Source organism: Myxine glutinosa, chromosome 8 (assembly GCF_964187855.1).
Source record: "Myxine glutinosa chromosome 8, kmMyxGlut1.1, whole genome shotgun sequence".
Taxonomy (NCBI): domain Eukaryota; kingdom Metazoa; phylum Chordata; class Myxini; order Myxiniformes; family Myxinidae; genus Myxine; species Myxine glutinosa.
The window spans coordinates 62,510,503-62,532,927 of NC_136268.1; the positions used below are offsets into that span (position 1 = coordinate 62,510,503).

The 22,425-nt window shown below is 43.9% G+C and overlaps 1 protein-coding gene across 1 annotated transcript in view; it reads left to right on the forward strand.

The window, feature by feature from the left end:
• Positions 1-22,425, forward strand: part of LOC137433128 (paired box protein Pax-5) — a 415,587-nt gene that overhangs the window by 107,112 nt on the left and 286,050 nt on the right. The window contains exons 4-5 of the mRNA XM_078783329.1: positions 20,646-20,734; positions 21,958-22,083. Coding sequence (XP_078639455.1) covers positions 20,646-20,734; positions 21,958-22,083 — 215 coding nt within the window. The remainder of the gene's footprint in view (positions 1-20,645; positions 20,735-21,957; positions 22,084-22,425) is intronic.

Here is a 22,425-nt window from a genome sequence, read left to right on the forward strand (position 1 = left end):
GTTCTTTCTGGACAGCAAAGTTTTCCTCCTGGCATACCTCCCATGTAGATCAAATTTGTGCAGCCTCTTTCTAATGGTAGACTCGTGCACTTTGACATCAACAGTGGCAAGAGCTACCTATCGGTCCCGTGATGATATTCTGGGGTTCTTAGAGACTTATTTCAGCATCTTGCGGTCTGCTCTCGGGCTGAACTTGCTGGGGCGGCCTGGTCTGAACAAGTAGTTGTTTGGAATCTTCTCCACTTGCAGAAGATCTTCCGGACAGTCGAATGATTGATTTCAAATTGTTTGGAGATCTTTTTAAATCCCTTCCCAGACTCATAGGCATCTATAACCTTCTTTCTGAAGGCCTCAGAGAGCTCTTTTGATCTAGGCATGATGACGCCACACACTTCAACAACAAAGAGCAAACCAAACGAAATGTCTGAGGTTTAAATAAGACAGGTTCCTTCAAGATCCTCTCTAATGATGTTCTAATCATTTGCACCTGAGCTGGTGCACCTGATTCTAATTTTAGGTATTTGAAGTAGTGATAAATGTAGGGGTGTACTTACTTTTTCCACATGCAAAATTTGCATTTATGTTTATTTAAATTATACAATGGACTACAAAATGTAAATGTTTCATGATATTTGTTATATTATATCACCTTTATCTGTCAATATTGTTGAAATGAAGATCAAATAGCTGTATGTTGAAATATGTTGAAAAAGTCAAAACTTTACATGGGGTGTACTTAATTTTTCACGTGACTGTATGTGTGTGGGTGTATGTGTGTGTGTGTGTGTGTGTGTGGGTGTATATTTATATGTGTGTGTATGTGTGTGTGTGTGTGGGTGTGCATGCACATGCATTCACATGTTATCAGAAGTAAATACATTGTGTCGATGACATCATTTGTGAATCTGATAAATTGGCAGTAACCATTTTGTGAAACTGAATGTGCAGGTGCAGCATCCAACTCAGTATGTCGAAATGTCACACACATCCATTCCCGTGGGATTCCCACAGGTGACCCCACTAGTATATATATGGATATATATATACTTTATGTGTATATATATATATAATGTGTATATATATATATATATATATATATATATATATATATATATATATATATATATATATATATATACGTATATGTGTATGTATGTATGTATATATATATATATATATATATATATATATATATATATATATATACATATATATATATATATATATATACATATATATATATATATATGCATAAGTTCAAAACACACCAGGTCACAAGTGTGCCGCACTGACCGGGTCCTCAGTCGAGATCCTCAGCATCATCCCGTGTCGGCCCTTCAACCTCAATACGGTCAGCTAAGGTGGGCTAGCATGGGCACATCCACATCCACATGTAGCAACCACACCTGGATGCGTACATACCCCCACCCCCAGCCAGTGTGAACGCAGACTACAACAACAAACTTGCCTCCACATCCAGAATCCACAGCACCAAACAAACATGGTGGAACACTGAAACACCCACCTTTATACCCTTCACCACTCACCAACAAAACACACCAGATCATTCATGCACACCCATACACACACATCCACACACATACACACACAACACCAACCAATCACCTACCCTTACAACATACACCACTCAACATACAAAAACACACACACACCCATGCAAAAACACACACCCTCTCTCATATATACATATACATGTATACGTGTATGCACATTATATTTGTATATGTGTATGTATATTATATATGTATATGTGCATATATACAGTCACGTGAAAAAGTAAGTACACCCCATGTAAAGTTTTGACTTTTTCAACATATTTCAACATACAGCTATTTGATCTTCATTTCAACAATATTGATAGATAAAGGTGATATAATATAACAAACTAGTGGGGTCACCCGCGGGAAACCCACGGGCATGGACGTGTGTGACATTTGGACATCTTGATTTAGATGCTGCACATTAAATTTTACAAAATGGTTACTGGCAATTCATCAGATCCAGAAATGGTGTAATGAACACAATTTATTTATTTCACATAATATGTGCCCCCTTACTTCTCTCCACCTGAAACTCTCCTCTCTCCACCATCATGCCTCTCCAATCCCACTCCTCACACTCCCCTCCAATACCTCCTCACTCTCCTCTCCAATCGCTCCTCACTCTCCTCTCCAATCGCTCCTCACTCTCCTCTCTAATCGCTCCTCACTCTCCTCTCCAATCGCTCCTCACTCTCCTCTCCAATCGCTCCTCACTCTCCTCTCCAATCGCTCCTCACTCTCCGCTCCAATCGGCCCTCACTCTCCAACTCCTTGCTCCTCACTCTCCAAATCCTCGCTCCTCACTCTCCAACCCCTCGCTCCTCACTCTCCAACACGTAGCTCCTCGCTCTCCAACCACTAGCTCCTCACTCTGCAACCCCTCGCTCCTCGCTCTCCAACCCCAAGCTCCTCACTCTCCACCCCCTAGCTCCTCGCTCTCCAACCCCTCGCTCCTCGCTCTCTAACCCCTTGCTCCTCGCTCTCCATCCCCTAGCTCCTCGCTCTCCAACCCCTCGCTCTCCAACCCCTAGCTCCTCGCTCTCCCACCCCTAGCTCCTCGCTCTCCAACCCCTAGCTCCTCGCTCTCCAACCCCTAGCTCCTCGTTCTCCAACCCCTCGATCCTCACTCTCCAACCCCTCGCTTCTCGCTCTCCAACCCCTCGCTCCTCACTCTCCAACCCCTAGCTCCTCACTCTCCAACTCCTCGCTCTCCAACCCCTTGCTCCTCACTCTCCAACCCCTCACTCCTCTCCAATTTCTCACTCCTCTCCAACCCCTAGCCCCTCACTCTTCAACCCCTAGCTCCTCACTCCCAACCCCTAGCTCCTCACTCTCCAACCCCTAGCTCCACACTCTCCAACCCCTAACTCCTCTCCAACCCCTCGCTCCTCTCCAACCCTCCTCATCGTTGTTGCAGCAGCATCCTGTGCGAGTCTGTGATCACGTTCGTCGAGGGTCTCGTTCTCCCGTCTCGTTCTTTTTCTTGCTGCAGTCTCGTGGGGACACCTGTGGGAATCCCACGGGCATGGACGTGTGTGACATTTGGACATCTTGATTTAGATGCTGCACATTACATTTTACAAAATGGTTACTGGCAATTCATCCGATCCAGAAATGGTGTAATGAACACAATTTATTTATTTCACATAATATGTGACTCCTCACTCCTCTCTACCGGACACTCTCCTCCCTCCACCCTCACGCCTCTCCAATCCCACTCCTCCTCACACCCCCCTCCAATACCTCCGCACACTCCCCTCCAATACTTCCTCACACTCCTCTCCAATCCCTCACACTCCTCTTCAATCCTTCACACTCCTCTCCAATCCCTCACACTCCTCTCCAATCCCTCACACTCCTCTCCAATCCCTCGCACTCCCCTCCAATGGCTCCTCACTCTCTCCAATCGCTCCTCACTCTCCTCTCCAATCACTCCTCACTCTCCGCTCCAATCGGTCCTCACTCTCCAACTCCTCGCTCCTCACTCTCCAAGTCCTCGCTCCTCACTCTTCAACCCTCGCTCCTCGCTCTCCAACCCCTCGCTCCTCTCCAATTTCTCGCTCCTCTCCAACCCCTAGCTCCTCACTCTCCAACCCCTAACTCCTCAATCTCCAACCCCCAGCTCCTCACTTTCCAACCCCTAGCTCCTCACTCTCGAACCCCTAGCTCCTCACTCTCCAACCCCTAGTTCCTCACTCTCCAACCCCTAGCTCCTCACTCTCCAACCCCTAGCTCCTCACTCTCGAACCCCTAGCTCCTCACTCTCCAACTCCTCGCTCTCCAACGCCTCGCTTCTCACTCTCCAACCCCTCACTCCTCTCCAACCCCTAGCCCCTCACTCTCCAACCCCTAGCTCCTCACTCCCCAACCCCTAGCTCCTCACTCTCCAACCCCTAGCTCCTCACTTTCCAACCCCTAGCCCCTCACTCTCCAACCCCTAGCTCCTCACTCCCCAACCCATAGCTCCTCACTCTCCAACCCCTAGCTCCTCACTCTCCAACCCCTAGCTCCTCACTCTCCAACCCATAGCTCCTCACTCTCCAACCCCTAACTCCTCTCCAACCCCTCACACCTCAGTCCTCTCCAACCCTCCTCATCGTTGTTGCAGCAGCATCCTGTGCGGTTCTCCCGTCTCGTTCTTTTTCTCGCTGCAAGATGTTCAAGTTTGCATTGACGTTCGTCGACGGACTCGTTCGCCCGGCTCATTCATTTTCTTGCTGCATCCTGTTCAAGTCTGCGTTCTTCATCGACCGTCTCATTCATTTTGGAAATGGAAGTTTCCATGCAACGCATGAATTGTCACGATCCTCAAGAGGAAGTGTCTCGTAATCATCAAATGACAAATGGAAAGTAAATTACATTGTGAAAATTAAAGATTTCAAATAAACCTATTTAAAGTGTATACGCACATAACTAATAAAAAAAAAACGAAGAAATATCTCTCGGTAATTTCCTGAAACATATTTTACTTCTGGATAATAATGTTGAATGAAATAAGAATGAAGAAATATATGTCGTTTTGTGACGACTGTCATAAAAAGTAAAAGTAATATATCTTAACGGAAAAGAAAAATCGAATTTTTAATATATGTCGACATTTTCCCCGACTGTTATTTTAGGCGGTGTATTTTCATGTATCATCATAGCGCGATTTTTAAAAATACATCTCTGCATTTTCCCATGTGTGCGTGGATGTTCTCAATTATTTCTGACACCAAGTCTAAAACCATCGATAAAAATTAAATCAGATGGTGAATTCGAGATAAAATCGTGAGGGTGACTCAATGAATGGGCTTTTGTTACAGGCCTTTGAGAAATCATTTCATTCTATAAACGGAAATTTTCATGGGATTCTCTTCCCGTTTTTTTTCAACCGAGTCTAAAACTATGTTAGCGACTGTTAAAAATGAAATGATATATCGAATTAGAGTTGAAATAAACCTATGTGAGAGAGAAAGACAGCATGGGCCTACCTAAACAGGCCTGAAAGCTATTTGAGTTAATAAAATGGTGGATATTTGTTTACATGAAGCCTCTCCAAGAATGGGTGGAGCTACTCTGCAAACGGACGAAGCCACACCCCGGACAGACAGACAGACAGACAGACAGAATCACCGTAGCCTATTATAATATAGATATCATGAAACATTTACATTTTGTAGTCCATTGTATAATTTAAATAAACATAAATGCAAATTTCGCATGTGGAAAAAGTAAGTACACACCTACATTTATCACTACTTCAAATACCTAAAATTAGAATCAGGTGCACCAGCTCAGATGCAAATGATTAGAACATCGTTAGAGAGGATCTTGGAGGAACCTGTCTTATTTAAACGTCAGACATTTAGTTTGGTTTCCTCTTTGTTGTTGAAGTGTGTGGCGTCACCATGCCTAGATCAAAAGAGCTCTCTGAGGCCTTCAGAAAGAAGGTTATAGATGCCTACAAGTCTGGGAAGGGATTTGAAAAGATCTCCAAACAATTTGAAATCAATCATTCGACTGTCCGGAAGATCATCTACAAGTGGAGAAGATTCCAAACAACTGCCAGCTTGTGCAGGCCAGGCCGCCCCAGCAAATTCAGCCCGAGAGCAGACCGAGCAGACCAAGATGCTGAAAGAAGTCTCTAAGAACCCCAGAATGTCATCACGGGACCTACAGGTAGCTCTTGCCACTGTTGATGTCAAAATGCACGAGTCTACCATTAGAAAGAGGCTGCACAAATTTGATCTACATGGGAGGTGTGCCAGGAGGGAACCATTGCTGTCCAGAAAGAACATCAGGGCAAGACTAAAGTTTGCCAATGAACACCAAGGCAAAGACCAGCACTTCTGGAACAATGTGCTCTGGACAGATGAGTCAAAGGTAGAGCTATATGGCCACAGTACCAGAAGACATGTTTGGCGAAAACCAAAGACAGCATTTGACCACAAGAACCTGATACCAACTGTAAAGCATGGTGGTGGAAATATTATGGTTTGGGGCAGCTTTGCTGCATCAGGGCCTGGCCAGCTCAGCATCATAGAATCCACTATGAATTCTTCATTGTACCAGAGGGTGCTTGAGGATAATGTGATGCCATCTGTCGGAAAGTTGAAGCTCAACCGAAGGTGGACCTTGCAGCATGACAATGACCCTAAACATACCAGTAAATCCACAAAAGGAATGGCTGAAAAGAAAGGAATGGAGGGTTCTGGAATGGCCAAGTCAAAGCCCGGATCTAAATCCCTTCGAGATGTTGTGGGGGGATTTGAAACGAGCTGTGCATGCAAACCCTGGTGTTGGGCTAGCGGCTAGGGTGCCGGCTTAGGATCCTAGGATCCTGGGTTCGAATCCCGGTCGATCGCTGAATTAACGCCAGGGGGGTTGACTCAGCCTGTCATCCTTCCGAGGTCGGCTAATTGAGGACCAGTTCACTGGTAATTCCCTGTTTGTCGTTAAAGGCGGCAAAAAGGGTTGGCGTCAGGAAGGGCATCCGGCCGTAAAACATTGCTTCAAAAAGGGGACCGAAAAACAACAACAACCACGGTTCCCGAAAAAGGCCAACCCCGGCTTGCGGGGAAAAATGGCCTCTAAAGGTGGTTTTGTGCATGCAAGAAACCCCTCAAACATCGCACAGCTGAAAGAACTCTGCATGGAGGAGTGGGCAAAAATTTCCCCCAGTCGATGTCAGAGACTGATAGACAGTTATAAAAAACGCCTACTTGAGGTTGTTTCTGCCAAAGGGGGCAATACCACCTATTGGAGCCAAGGGTGTACTTACTTTTTCCACATGCGAAATTTGCATTTATGTTTATTTAAATTAGACAATGGACTACAAAATGTAAATGTTTCATGATATTTGTTGTATTGTATCACCTTTATCTGTCAATATTGTTGAAATGAAGATCAAATAGCTGTATGTTGAAATCTGTTGAAAAAGTCAAAACTTTACATGGGGTGTACTTACTTTTTCACGTGACTGTATGTATATACACACACATATCCATATACATGTACATACACACATACCCACAATCCCACATATATATATATGTATACATATACATATATATATGTGTATATATAAATATATATACACACGCAGTTCCTGTGCTCTGCAGCCAGTTCCTTCGACCTCATGGCTTGGTTTTTGCTCTGATATGCATTGTCAGCTGTGAGACCTTATAGACAGGTGTGTGCCTTTCCAAATCATATCCAATCAATTGAATTTACCACAGTTGGACTCCAATCAAGGTGTAGAAACATCTCAAAGATGATGAAGAGAAATGGGAGGCACCTGAGCGAAATTTCAAGTGTCATAGCAAAGGGTATGAATACTTATGTCAATGTGATATTTCAGTTTTTTCTTTTTAATAAATTTGGAAAACTTTCTAAAATCCTGTTTTCTCTTTGTCATTATGGGGTATTGAATGTAGATTGATGAGGGAAAAAATGAATTTAAACGATTTCAGCATAAGGCTGCAACAAAACAAAATATGAAAAAAGTGAAGGGGTCTGAATACTTTCTGAATGCACTGTATATATATATATATATATATATATATATACTGTATATATATATATATATATATATATATACATATATATATATATATATATATATATATACATATATATATATATATATATATATATATATATATATATAGTATATGTGTATATGTGTATTTATATGTGTATGTATATGTATATATATGTGTGTATGTATATATATATATATATATATGTGCATATGTATTTATATGTGTACAGTCACATGAAAAAGTAAGTACACCCCATGTAATGTTTTGACTTTTTCAACATATTTCAACATACAGCTATTTGATATAATGTAACAAATATAATATAACATATAATATATAAATATAACAAATATAATGAAACATTTACATTTTGTCGTCCATTGTGTCATTTAAATAAACATAAATGCAAATTTCGCATGTGGAAAAAGTCAGTACACCCTTGGCTCTAATCGGTGGTATTGCCCCCTTTGGCAGAAACAACCTCAAGTAGGCGTTTCTTATAACTGTCTACCAGTTTGGCATCGACTGGGAGAAATTTTTGCCCACTCCTCCATGCAGAATTCTTTCAGCTGTGCGATGTTTGAGGGTTTTCTTGCATGCACAGCTCGTTTCAAATCCCCCCACAACATCTCGATGGGATTTACATCCGGGCTTTGACTTGGCCATTCCAGAACCCTCCATTTCTTTCTTTTCAGCCATTCCTTGGTGGATTTACTGGTATGTTTAGGGTCATTGTCATGTGGCAAGGTCCACCTTCGGTTGAGCTTCAACTTGCCGACAGATGGCCTCACATTATCCTCAAGCACCCTCTGGTACAATGAAGAATTAATCGTGGATTATATGATGGTGAGCTGCCCAGGCCCTGATGCAGCAAAGCTGCCCCAAACCATAATATTTCCACCACCATGCTTTACAGTTGGTATCAGGTTCTTGTGGTCAAATGCTGTCTTTGGTTTTCGCCAAACATGTCTTCTGGTACTGTGGCCAAATAGCTCTACCTTTGACTCATCTGTCCAGAGCACATTGTTCCAGAAGTGGAATGAAAACCACATTTCAAATCTGGCCTCCAAAGCCAGTCGCTGACTGGGCATCCTCCATCATGCGAAGTCCTTCCTTGTGTTACGAATTCCGGATTTATGTGAATTACTATTCAGGTCCTTTCTTATTAATGTTTATTCTATTAAAGGTTGTTGTGGTTAAATGGTTAGAAGCGCTCCTGGTAACAACGAGACCGGAAACGGGATCGTAAACCGGAAGGAAAAAGGAAGACAAGGTCGGGAGAGAAAAGCGGCCATCTTCTTCGACCAGCGGACGCGGGTCAAGTCGCCTTTTACCTGCGGCAGAACGCTGAGTTGGAAAAGCCCGTCTGGCGCGAGGAGTTACCTGCGCGGGGTAATTACCTGTTACGTGTCCGGTTGCCGTGGGTTCCTGGACGGAACCAAGCGTCCGGCACAGTTCGCCTCAACGTCTACGAGAACGAGTACGGGTGGCGCCTGGGGCTTCGCGCGCTTGGCGAGCCGTTCACCGCCCAGAGGCCGCGATCACGGGCTCCGACCTCGGTGGCTTGCCGAGCAGGGGTCCGCTGCAGCAGCTGTTCCCGTCATGGGACGTGCACGTTTGGAGCACGTCAGGAAGGTGTCTGTTCAACCGCCCGCGTGCGGAGATCGAGCTACTAAGGTGCAGGGTCGGCGCGAACATCACCATCCTAGTCGACCCTGTTCGGCCATTGACTTGAGATCGCGATTCGCTAGCGCGAATCGACTTTCACCGGGGTCGGGAGGGGCCCAGAGACATTGTGAGAGACATTGACCATTGAGGGTGCCGTAAGTAGGGGGTAAGGTGGGAATATATAAGATGGCCATCTTAGAAATATTGTTGGAATATTCATACTGAGCTTTGAAGTATTGTGTTGTTGATGATTCTACTCAGGGGTGAATATATTGGTGATTGATCCGGATCCTTGGTGTGGTTTCCTTATTGATTTGGATTGTTTCCTTCATTGGTCTACTGGAGGGTTTACTTAGTATTGATTGCGTTGCCAAAGCGTATAAATCATATATCTTTCTGGCGGGGTTCCTCTCAAGGTCCGGGGGTCACCGAGACCAGGTGGTCACAGGGAGGACCACGTAACACTTGGCACACCTGAGCTCCTCACCACATACAAGGCTTTCATCCACAGCTCAATGGAATACTGCTCTCCCCTCTGGGCTGGTGCTCCTGCATCACACCTCGCTCGTCTTCACGCTGTTGAAACCAAAGCGTTCAGAATCATTGGAATCTCCCATGATGAAGATACCTCCGAGGGCCTTTCACTTACTCACCGCAGGCAGGTTGGTGGTCATTCTGTCTTCTACCGACTCCTCTCCGGCCTTGCTCCTCCAGCTCTCTCTGGGCTCTGTCCCCCAAATATTCCTACAGGTCACACAAGATCTGCCTGCAACCCTCTTATGGTTAAACTGCAAAAATCAAGACTCTCTGCTCGCCTTCACTCCTTCATTCCTCTTTTCTCCCGCCTCTGGAATAAACCTCCTCACTCTCTTCAATACCACTCCTCCCTCCAGGTCTTTAAAACAGCTGTTCCCCACCATCTCTTTTCTTCCCCCATCCAAAACCTTGATCTTCTCTACCGCTGCTAATTTCACCCCAAATCCACTTTTTTGAAATACCAACTTCTTTCCTGGAAGTCCTTGGTGTCCTTGTGTTTATACTTCTCCCACCCCCACTTCCCACGCTGCCTCCGCAAGCCCTCTCCCTCCCACACATTCCCGATGTCCTTGCTCTCAAATGTTGTGTTTATGTGCTTCCCCTTCTCTCCCCATCTTGTCTACCACTCCCCATTTTTATATACTTTGTTTGTTTGTCTGATTTGTTTGTGTAATAAATGTTAGCTCTTTCACGAGCCTCGATTATGTATACAAAAAAAAAAAAAAAGTGCTGGTCTTTGCCTTGGTGTTTATTGGCAACCTTTAGTCTTGCCCTGATGTTCTTTCTGGACAACAAAGGTTTCCTCCTGGCACACCTCCCATGTAGATCAAATTTGTGCAGCCTCTTTCTAATGGTGGACTCGTGCCCTTTGACATCAACAGTGACAAGAGCTACCTGTAGGTCCCGTGATGACATTCTGGGGTTCTTAGAGACTTCTTTCAGCATCTTGCGGTCTGCTCTCGGTTTGAACTTCCTGGGGCGGTCTGGCCTGAACAAGTTGGCAGTTGTTTGGAATCTTCTCCACTTGTAGATGATCTTTCGGGCAATCGAATGATTGATTTCAAATTGTTTGGAGATCTTTTTAAATCCCTTCCCAGACTCGTAGGCATCTATAACCTTCTTTCTGAAGGCCTCAAAGAGCTCTTTTGATCGAGGCATGGTGACGCCGCGCACTTCAACAACAAAGAGCAAACCAAACTAAATGTCTGAGCTTTAAATAAGATATGTTCCTCCAAGATCCTCTCTAACGATGTTCTCATCATTTGCACCTGAGCTGGTGCACCTGATTCTAATTTTAGGTATTTGAAGGAGTGATAAATGTAGGGGTGTACTTACTTTTTCCACATGCGAAATCTGCCTTTATGTTTATTTAAATTATACGATGGACTACAAAATGTAAATGTTTCATGATATTTGTTATATTATATCACCTTTATCTATTAATATTGTTGAAATGAAGATCAAATAGCTGTATGTTGAAATATGTTGAAAAAGTCAAAACTTTACATAGGGTGAACTTACTTTTTCACGTGACTGTATATATATGTATGTATATGTATATGTATAATATATGTATATATATATATAGATATAAATATACGTGTATATATATACGTGTATATATATATATTTGTATATATATATATATATATATATATATATATATATATATATATATATATATATATATATATATATATATATATATACATATACTGTATATATATATATATATTTTTGTTGATTTGTAATACTCAGTTCCAGAAAGAGGATAATAAGCTTGTTACATACACGTCAGGTGGGTCGACGACAACCGTTGACTACCTGATGGTGCGTAGGCGAGATAGGGGGCACCTCCGAGACACAAAGGTGATCCCGAGGGAGGAGGCTGTTTCACAGCACCACTTGGTTGTCTGCGACGTAAGGGTGAAAGGTGCGAGGAGAGCTCGGCGGGTGAAGTACCAACCGAGAATGAAGGTGTGGAGGTTGAAAGAGGGGACAGTAAGGGAGGCATTAAAAGAGAGGCTGAGTAGGGTCGAGGATGATGTGGTTGAGCTTGAAAGTGGTTGGATGTCAATGAAAGCTAGTCTGTTGGGAGCCGTTGGTGAGGTATGTGGATGGACAAAAGGACCACCGAGGCACTCGGAAACATGGTGGTGGGATGATGAAGTTGGAAAGAGGATTGACGAGAAGAGGAAGAAGTTCAAGGAGTGGCAGAAGGCGAAGGGTACGGGAGCAGAAACAGCAGAGCATGAAAGTTATAAGGCAGCCAGGAAGGCTGCAAAGAAAGAGGTAGCAAAGGCGCAGGAGGCATGTAGGAAAATGTTCAGAGAACGCTTGGATTCGGAAGAGGGTCAGAGAGCGGTATTCAGGATTGCAAAGCAGATAGCGAAAGAGAGGTGTGATGTGATGGGGGTGAGCTGCTTGAAGGATGAAGTGGGACAAATCGTTGTCGACCCAGATGGAATTAAAGGAAGATGGAAAAGATATATGGAAATGCTGTTGAATACAGAGAATGAATGGGATGGCAACATAGAGAGTAACCCAGTTTTAGGACCGGCAGAGAAGATAACTGAGAAGGAAGTTGACGAAGCGATAAAAGCAATGAAGGGTAGAAAAGCGGGAGGGCCGACGGGAGTTGTGGGAGATATGTTGAAGGCAGCAGGAAGTTGGGGTGTGAAGAGAATGACAGAGATCTGTAATCTGGTGGTGGAAGAAGGCCGCATTCCAGTGGATTGGGAACTGAGTACCCTCGTCCCTCTATACAAGGGGAAAGGTGACCCTCTGGAGTGTGGCTCGTACCGAGCGATAAAGTTATTGGAGCATGGAATGAAGGTATTGGAAAGGGTGTTGGAGAGGAGGATAAGGAAGAAAGTGAAGATCGACGAAATGCAGTTTGGATTTATGCCAGGAAGAGGAACGACAGACGCACTTTTCATTGTGAGGCAGTTGCAGGAGAAGTACATGGAGAAGAGGAAGAAGTTGTTTCTTGGGTTTGTTGATCTGGAGAAAGCATTCGATCGGGTTCCACGCAAAGTATTGACATGGGCATTGAGGAAGTTAGGAGTGGAGGAATGGTTGATCAGAGTAGTGATGGCAATGTACAAAAGAGCGCGCACAGCTGTAAGGACGAAGGACGGGAACAGTGGTGAGTTTGAGGTGAAGGTGGGAGTGCATCAGGGGTCGGTACTAAGTCCACTACTATTTGTAGCTGTGATGGAGGTGCTGGCTCAGAACGTAAAGGAGGGTTTACCGTGGGAGTTGTTGTATGCAGATGATCTGGTGTTGATTGCGGAAAGTATGGATGGACTGAAGGAAAAGATGAACACGTGGAAGGAATGTATGGAGACAAAAGGTCTGAAGGTGAATATCGGAAAGACGAAGGTGATGGCAAGTGGTAAAGCATGTGGTGAGGTGGGAAGAACTGGGAAGTGGCCCTGTGCTGTGTGTATGAAGGGTGTCGGAGTGAACTCCATTCAGTGTACAATGTGCGCTGAGTGGGTTCATCAAAAATGTAGTGGTCTGAGAGGGTCATTAACCAGTGTGGCAGCTACATTCAAATGTAAGGTGTGCACAGAGGGAGCTGCAGATGGCGGAAATGTTGAGTTGGATCTTGGAGACGGTGTGAAGCTGGAAGGTGTGAAAACATTTTGCTACCTCGGAGACATGCTGAATGGAGAAGGTGGATCAGACTCGGCAACGGTTGCTCGAGTGAGATGTGCATGGAAGACGTTTCGGGAATTGAGTGGCGTGCTGATGATGAGGGGAGTGTCGTTGAAGCTGAAGGGAAAGGTGTATGCTGCATGTGTGAGAAGTGTTATGATTTATGGGAGCGAGACATGGGTAATGAACGTAGAGCAGCAACGAAGGTTGGAAAGGGTGGAAATGCGAATGGTTCGACGGATGTGCGGAGTATCGTTGAGAGAGAGGAAGACAAATGATGAATTGCGAAAGATGATGGGAATAGAGCCTGTGATTGATGCTGTGAAGAGGAACAGGTTGAGATGGTTTGGTCATGTGTTGAGGAAGGATGAAAGTGACTGGTTGAGAAGAGTGATGGAAATGAATGTAGAAGGAAGTAGAAGACGGGGAAGACCGAGAAAGACTTGGCTAAAGATGGTGGAAGAAGAAATGCGGGCAAGGGGGTTAACAAGGAGAGATGCAGAAAATAGGGCAAAATGGAGAAGATTGTCATGGGGACCGCAAGGATAACCCCCGCTCTAGCAGGGAAAATGGCCTTTTAAAATGCATGTTGTTGTTGTTTTGTATACTGTATATATATATATATATATATATATATATATATATATATATATATATATATATATATATATATATATATATATATATATATATATATATATATATATATATATATATACATACACATATATATATATATATATATATATATATATATATCTATCTATAATTCCAGCAATCTCTGTGTGTGTGTGTGTGTGTGTGTGTGTGTGTGTGTGTGTCTGTGTGTGTGTGTGTTTGTCTGTGACCGCTGTTTCTCGACAACCACGGGTCCGATATACTTTAAACTTGCCAGGTATATTGCTGGGGACCCGAGGATGTGCCTTTTCAAGGTTTCATATTAATCGGACAAGTAGTTACCGAGCTATGGCGATTTCTTTACCAAACTCCGCAAGCCGTTCGCTTTGGACCAAACCATTTCATGTAAATAGAGGGGGGGGTTCTGTGGTCGTTGCGAATGGACCAAACCATTCATGTAAATAGAGGGGGGGGTTCTGTGGTCGTTACTGCCACGTGGTTTCAAAGTTTTTTTTTGTTGTTGTTGTTTGCACGCATGTTTTTTTGCACCCACGTACGGGCACGCCCTAGGATGTTTACACACACACACCCCTACACAAATTTTTTTTTTTTTTTTTTTTTGGCAAGGAACGGGCACCCACGTACGGGCACGTCCTAGTATAAATAAATAATATATATATATATATATAAATAAATAAATAATATATATATATATATATCCTTAAAAGTTTTCAGATAGCACACCTGTAAAGTAACAGTGTTATTCAGCCAACCCAAGGGGCCTTATGTCATAGACATCCCCCAGACATAAACAGTTAAACAGTCAAATCCACTCCTCAAGTCCTCGGCCATCGCATGCAATTTCCTTGCGAGGCAGCATGAGCTTTTGGATATCACTCTGCACTGTCTCGGAAGTATCTGTGCAGTGCTTCTTGCTCACCTCTCAGTACAAGCGCACCCATTCCATCAGACTGTGCTTAATTGAAGCGGGTGGAGTCGGCTCCTCTGTCAGCACTTTGAGCCGTGGCCAGTGCTTCAGCTTGGAGAGGCACTCATTTTATTCACAGCAGGAGTGCTGAGCGAGCGCCGATTTATCAGCAGTGCTTCTTGGTCTCTTTTGCCAACACTTTATTCTGTCCAGGTTCCTTATTGAATCTCTTTCAATGGTCACCTTTACCTTTTCGCCATATAAAATAGTCAATGAAACTCGTCGAGTACATGCATTTGGCAATATTCAATAAAGTCACTGACAGTAACTCAGCACAGCTATTAGGAAATCGGCACCATATTTCCCTTTACCTGCAGTGGCATTCTATCTGTGACCCAGTGGATGCACCTTGTTCCAACGTGTTCACACACCATTTGATATCTTTGACATATTTGTGTGGAAATGAGAGTTAAACGTTTTTCAGTCATTGGAAGGACAAGTGAAAGCAGAGAGCTTGCCTGAAAAAAGCCTCTCACATTATTGGAGTGTACTTAGGTTTGAGCGATGTCTGTCGTCTGTCAGTCGAAATCGAGGTCAAGAAGGCCGGCAATATCCCTTTGTTTGTGCAGACCCCTATGGAAGAGGGTCGCAGCGAGCGTGCAAAGTAAACATTGCGTGAATGGAGATAAAGATAAACGTAGTAAATATAACGGCGTGTTCTGAGGTCTATGCACGCACACAGGCATGCACGCATGAAACTCATGTAACCGTGTGCAGAGCGAAACGTCGTGTGTCCTCCGGCGCGTGCCATGTGTGGTCTGTGCCCAAGCCATGTGCACACTGGGCGCGTGGCTCTGTTGACCCGACGTTTGAATTATTGGGATCAATATGCCTGGGGCCTCCTGTATGCCTCTCTCTCTCTCTCTCTCTCTCTCTCTCTCTCTCCTCCCTTCCTCTATCTCCCCTCTTTCTCTCTCTCACTCTCTCTCTCTCTCTCTCTCTCTCTCTCTCTCTCTCTCTCCCCCTCCCTTCCTCTCTCTCCCCCCATTCTCTCTCTCTCTCTCTCTCTCTCTCTCTCTCGCCCTTGCCCTCTCTCTCGCGTGGACGCCGCTCCACTTGAACGGCCGTCGCCGTAACGAGTCCCCGGCCGCCAGAGCTCAGAGGCTTGGTTGTTTAGGGCGCACTCTTCCATGCCGCTACCCCCGCGCCCCTCAAATTCTGCCTGCTCGTTGCGCATGGCTCTGGAGTGTCTCCGGCCATTGCGCGCCTCATCTGCCGTGGCTTGCCAGCAGCGGCCCTCGCAGCCTTATATTTGAATCCTGTCAAGTCACTCGATGCTTCAACCTCTCGGTGGTAAAATATATACCTGAAGCCTTTTACAACGTTTTTAGTGCAACTTTAGCACACCCGTTACCGTACCACGGCAAGTGCAATTATTAGTTCTTCCTTTGACGACATGGATTGCAGTTTAATGTTCTAACATAAAACTAAAGTAAATGAATCGGGTCCTCATTGCCAAATTTCTAAAGCATTCCATTAAACAAAGGCTCAGGGGAAATGAGCTCTAAATTGTATCACACACACACACACACACACACACACAACACACACACACATACACATACACACACACACACACACACACACACACACACACACACACACACACACACTGCATGAAGGAGCTCATATAGTGAGACAGCTTATTCTTCCATCAAAAGTCAATGCATCCTTGTTGCACTGTTATTGTGTGCAGTGAGAAGCCCATGCATTACAATGTCACTGTAAACTGTAAAGGATTGAATGAATGAGTTAACGTAACATATAAAGGCATGAGAGCCTTTATGGGGTACCTGGAATGAGTACAGGGTCTTGCACCGGCTGCCTCTACACACCCTTCCCCAAATCGAGAGGTCAAGGCTTGTCACGACCGCCTTTCTGCAGGAGCCCTAAGAGTTATGATGCTTGGAGAATGAATTGATAAACTCTGCTGGGAGTTTATCTGTTATTGCCCATAGCCTGCGGCTATTAGAAGCGACTCAATTTGCCCGGGTATTGATTCAAATTGGAGGCGAAGCCGGGAATCTGCCTTTTGGGACTTGAGCGGTGGTGCAGATCGCTTTCGCTCCGCACTGATCCCATAGCGGGGATTAGGGCGCCTAGTCCCGCGCATTATTACCGTGCAAAACGTCTGTCCAGCCCTGGAGATGCTTGGCCAAATTAAGAAGCGAATGCAATAATGATAAAACCCATGTGTGCGTGCCACTTGTACTTGCTCAGCTCGTCGAGCACTCGTCCAAGTGTCATCATAACTCGCTGATCCTCGCCGGGGCACGTTGAGATGAGATTATATGCGTGGAGAACCGACCTGTCCCAATTTCTGCTTGCTTGTCTTTTATCGACACTCCCAGGTGGAATTATAGCTAATAAACACGTGGCATATTTATGGGGAATCTACTTGACTTTACACATATATATGTATATATTACATTATAATTATATTTATTTATACACTGTAAAGCTCGTAGTGTTAAGTGTGGAAAATTCTGAGGAGATTTCGGCTGGCTCAATAGCGAAGTGGGCTGTCACCGCAAAGTGATGGAGGTCCTTGGTTCGAGTCCCGTGTTGAGTCAGAGTTTTTCACACTTAGCCCCACGCAGGAATTTATTTCCTGTTTATATGTTTTTATATATATATATATATATATATATATATATATATATATATATATATATATATATATATATATATATATATATATATATATATATATATATATATATATATATATATATATATATATATATATATATATATATATATATATACATATATATATATATATATAGAGTCATGTGAAAAAGTAAGTACACCCCATGTAAAGTTTTGACTTTTCAACATACAGCTATTTGATCTTCATTTCAACAATATTGATCGATAAAGGTGATATAATACAACAAATATCATGAAACATTTACATTTTGTTGTCCATTGTATAATTTAAATAAACATAAATGCAAATTTCGCATGTGGAAAAAGTAAGTACACCCCTACATTTATCACTACTTCAAATACCTAAAATTAAAATCAGGTGCACCAGCTCAGGTGCAAATGATTAGAACATCGTTAGAGAGGATCTTGGAGGAACCTGTCTTATTTAAACCTCAGACATTTAGTTTGGTTTGCTCTTTGTTGTTTATGTGTGCGGCGTCACCATGTCTAGATCAAAAGAGCTCTCTGAGGCCTTCAGAAAGAAGGTTATAGATGCCTACGAGTCTGGGAAGGGATTTAAAAAGATCTCCAAACAATTTGAAATCAATCATTCGACTGTCCGGAAGATCATCTACAAGTGGAGAAGATTCCAAACAACTGCCAACTTGTTCAGACCAGGCCGCCCCAGCAAGTTCAGCCCGAGGCAGACCGCAAGATGCTGAAATAAGTCTCTAAGAACCCCAGAATGTCATCACGGGACCTACAGGTAGCTCTTGCCACTGTTGATGTCAAAGTGCACGTGTCTACCAATAGAAAGAGGCTGCACAAATTTGTTGTACATGGGAGGTGTGCCAGGAGGAAACCTTTGCTGTCCAGAAAGAACATCAGGGCAAGACTAAAGTTTACCAATGAACACCTAGGCAAAGACCAGCACTTCTGGAACAATGTGCTCTGGAAAGATGAGTCAAAGTTAGAGCTATTTGGCCACAGTACCAGAAGACATGTTTGGCGAAAACCAAAGACAGCATTTGACCACAAGAACCTGATACCAACTGCAAAGCATGGTGGTGGAAATATTATGGTTTGGGGCAGCTTTGCTGCATCAGGGCCTGGGCAGCTCACCATCATATAATCCACGATGAATTCTTCATTGTACCAGAGGGTGCTTGAGGATAATGTGAGGCCATCTGTCGGAAAGTTGAAGCTCAACCGAAGGTGGACCGTGCAACATGACAATGACCCTAAACATACCAGTAAATCCACCAAGGAATGGCTGAAAATAAAGAAATGGAGGGTTCTGGAATGGCCAAGTCAAAGCCCGGATATAAATCCCATCGAGATGTTGTGGGGGGATTTGAAACGAGCTGTGCATGCAAGAAACCCCTCAAACATCGCACAGCTGAAAGAATTCTGCATGGAGGAGTGGGCAAAAATTTCTCCCAGTCGATGTCAGAGACTGGTAGACAGTTATAAGAAACGCCTACTTGAGGTTGTTTCTGCCAAAGGGGGCAATACCACCTATTAGAGCCAAGTGTGTACTTACTTTTTCCACATGCGAAATTTGCATTTATGTTTATTTAAATTATACAATGGACTACAAAATGTAAATGTTTCATGATATTTGTTATATTATATCACCTTTATCTATCAATATTGTTGAAATGAAGATCAAATAGCTGTATGTTGAAATATGTTGAAAAAGTTAAAACTTTACATGCGGTGTACTTACTTTTTCACGTGACTGTATATCTATATATATATATATCTATATATATATATATATATATATATATATATATATATATATATATATATATATATAAAGTTCAAAACACACCTGGTCACAAGTGTGCCGCACTGACCGGGTCCTCAGTCGAGGTCCTCAGCATCATCCCGTTTCGGCCCTTTAACCTCGATACGGTCAGCTCAGGTGGGCCAGCAGGGGCACATACACATCCACATGCAGCAACTGCACCTGGATGCGTACATACTCCCAGCCCCAGCCAGTGCAAACAACAACAACAACAACAACAACACCTCCACATCCAGAATCCACAGCACCAAACAAACATGGTGGAACACTCAAACACCCACCTTTATACCCTTCACCACTCACCAACAAAACACACCAGATCATTCATACACACACATACACACCCATACACACACAACATATATATATATTTATATATATATATATATATATATATATATATATATATATATATATATATATATGCATATTCTTCCTAAGATCTTTCAATAACCCTCTCTCTTACTGGATTATTACAGCTCGCTGTTGTAAGTAGTTCCTAGTGCAACTCTTAGCATGGAAGTAACTCGGTAGAACTCTGAGTGAAATAAATTAGCCCACCCATGGTCCAAACATGGAGCTGCCCTCTCCAGCCTGTTTATTACAAGGTGATGGAGCTACTATGCACTCACCATGGGACAAAAGCACCTCCGTCGACCAGAGAGAGAGAGAGAGAGAGAGAGAGAGAGAGAGAGAGCGAGAGAGAGAGAGAGATCTGCAGGACTCAGAGGGGGGCAAATAAAATATTAACACTGACAAGTCGCTTAAAACGCACCTCGGGGCCTGAAGCTTGAAGTCTATCGACACTTGGCTCGGCCTGCTTTACTGAGCTGTTCGTGGCGCAAAAATCGATAGCCATTGTGTGTTTACAATGATGTGAAGCATATAAACGTTGCCTGCCTCACTAGCGGCCTTGGAGGACCGCCCAAGACTCCGAAAGGCAGGACCACACTGGAATTAATACTCCTGTACTGTGGAAGTAAATATCAATATAAGTGAGGGTTGAATACCTTGCAAAGCTTCATCATTTTACAGCATTTTACTTGCTTCACGGTGTTGATGATTTCCCCCCCCCCCCCCACCCCCCCCCTTTCGTTCCACTTTATTCCCATGCACAGGATTATACGCACCAAGGTGCAGCAACCCTTTCACCTCCCGTCGCAGGACAGTCCGGGCCAACAAGTTGCTTCATCCAGCCACGGGATTGGTAAATGATCGACGGAATGTCCTCCTCTTCTTCGCACAGTCATTTGTATATTATTTACAACCCTGGACTCAGGGTGGAGAATTTCACACTGTTTTGGAGAGTACTGAACACAGCTCTTCAATTACATTTTGCATTTGCCAACATCAGCGACTGTGCCTGTAGGTTAAAGCGTAAAAGGCCGCGAGCAGTAATCAGCCAACCGAAGTTTCGAGGAAGGGGGGTGCCAGTCGTTATTGTGCAGGTTCACCACAAATCGAGAAGATGTAAGTTGTGCCTGCGATCTTAATGCCGAGTCATCCACTCAACTCCAGAAAAAGGACCCCTCGCGTCGTCTATAGATCTCGGCGTTGAATGTATCATACATATGCTCTCTCCTGCCGACCTTTGGTCAGATGGTCGATTTCCCAAACAAGAGAACATAATTTGTTGCGTTATTTGCCTTAAAAGCAATACATTAATGTTAATTATGTGCCTGGGAAAGCTATTAATTCCAATCAATTGGTGTTATACTAAGCGCGCGGGTCGATGCGGGACCTCGTGCGCAGAGACCTCGCGGCGGCGCACTCTCTGCGCTCCCTCCGTGTGGCTCGGCCAGTGCTGCGGAGACGAGGGGCCGACTCGCCAATTATGTCAGGCTACAAATTTAAACCAGATGTTTGGCGATCAAACGTCCGCTAATCTGTTTGTTATTGGATAATCACTGGGAAATGCCACTTTAATAGGGTTAAGATGGATATTATACAGCAGCTGAATGTTAATCCGGTGCCTTTTAAAGACCTGCTCGGGCACAGAGGCACGTGCTTTTTGGTCGCAGGCTCCGGATGAGCGTTTGGTTGTGACCGAGTGTGAAGCTCAATTCTCGGTGTGCTCTCAGTACTTCAGAAACGTAAAAGCGACGGCAAAATTTGTCACATGCCAAACTCGATTGAAACGACATGAATCGTTCTTCCGTCTCCCAAATGACTCCTTTAATAGCTAATTCCAAACTCTGGTTGACTTACTCCTGACCGTATTTTATTATGTTCTTCTTTTGAAAAGTAAACCCAGAGTTTTCCCATCACAGCCATTATTGGTGGCCTTCGTGCTATTTGCTCCATAGCCTGTCATGTCAGGCAAACTGTTGGATTAAATGTAATACAGAAGCCTTTTATGCTTTAACCTGCAGTAGCCCTTCGGGACAACACAGGGGGGCTAAGGCAGCGCCATTCCACACCCACTCGTAGCATCCAGCTCTGCCGTGACCTCCGTCTCCACGGCCGCCAACGACTCCGTTGCCTCTTCGTATTCCATCAACGGGATCCTGGGAATTCCCCGCTCCAATGGCGACACCAAACGGAAGAGAGATGACGGTGAGTGAGAAATCCCTGATGCTAGTACGTGCTCTATCCATCCACAAGCATTTCCTGCATCATTAACATTAACCTTGCAGTGGTCTTTATCTTGATATCTTTATCTCTCTCTCTCTCTATCTCTCTCTCTCTCTCTCTCTCCCTCTCTCTTTCTCTCTCTAGATTCCAGATCCTATCTTTGGGCCATTGGGGAGTTTCTCATGGATAAAGTGCTTGTTTGTTTTGAGGCGCAAGGCTGTCGTTTAAGTGTTCCATCACCATCGGGTGGTGAAAGTGATTAAAAAAAAAAAGATCTGTTAATGTTACGAATTGTGATGCATGCGAATTTGTGTAAGTGTACGC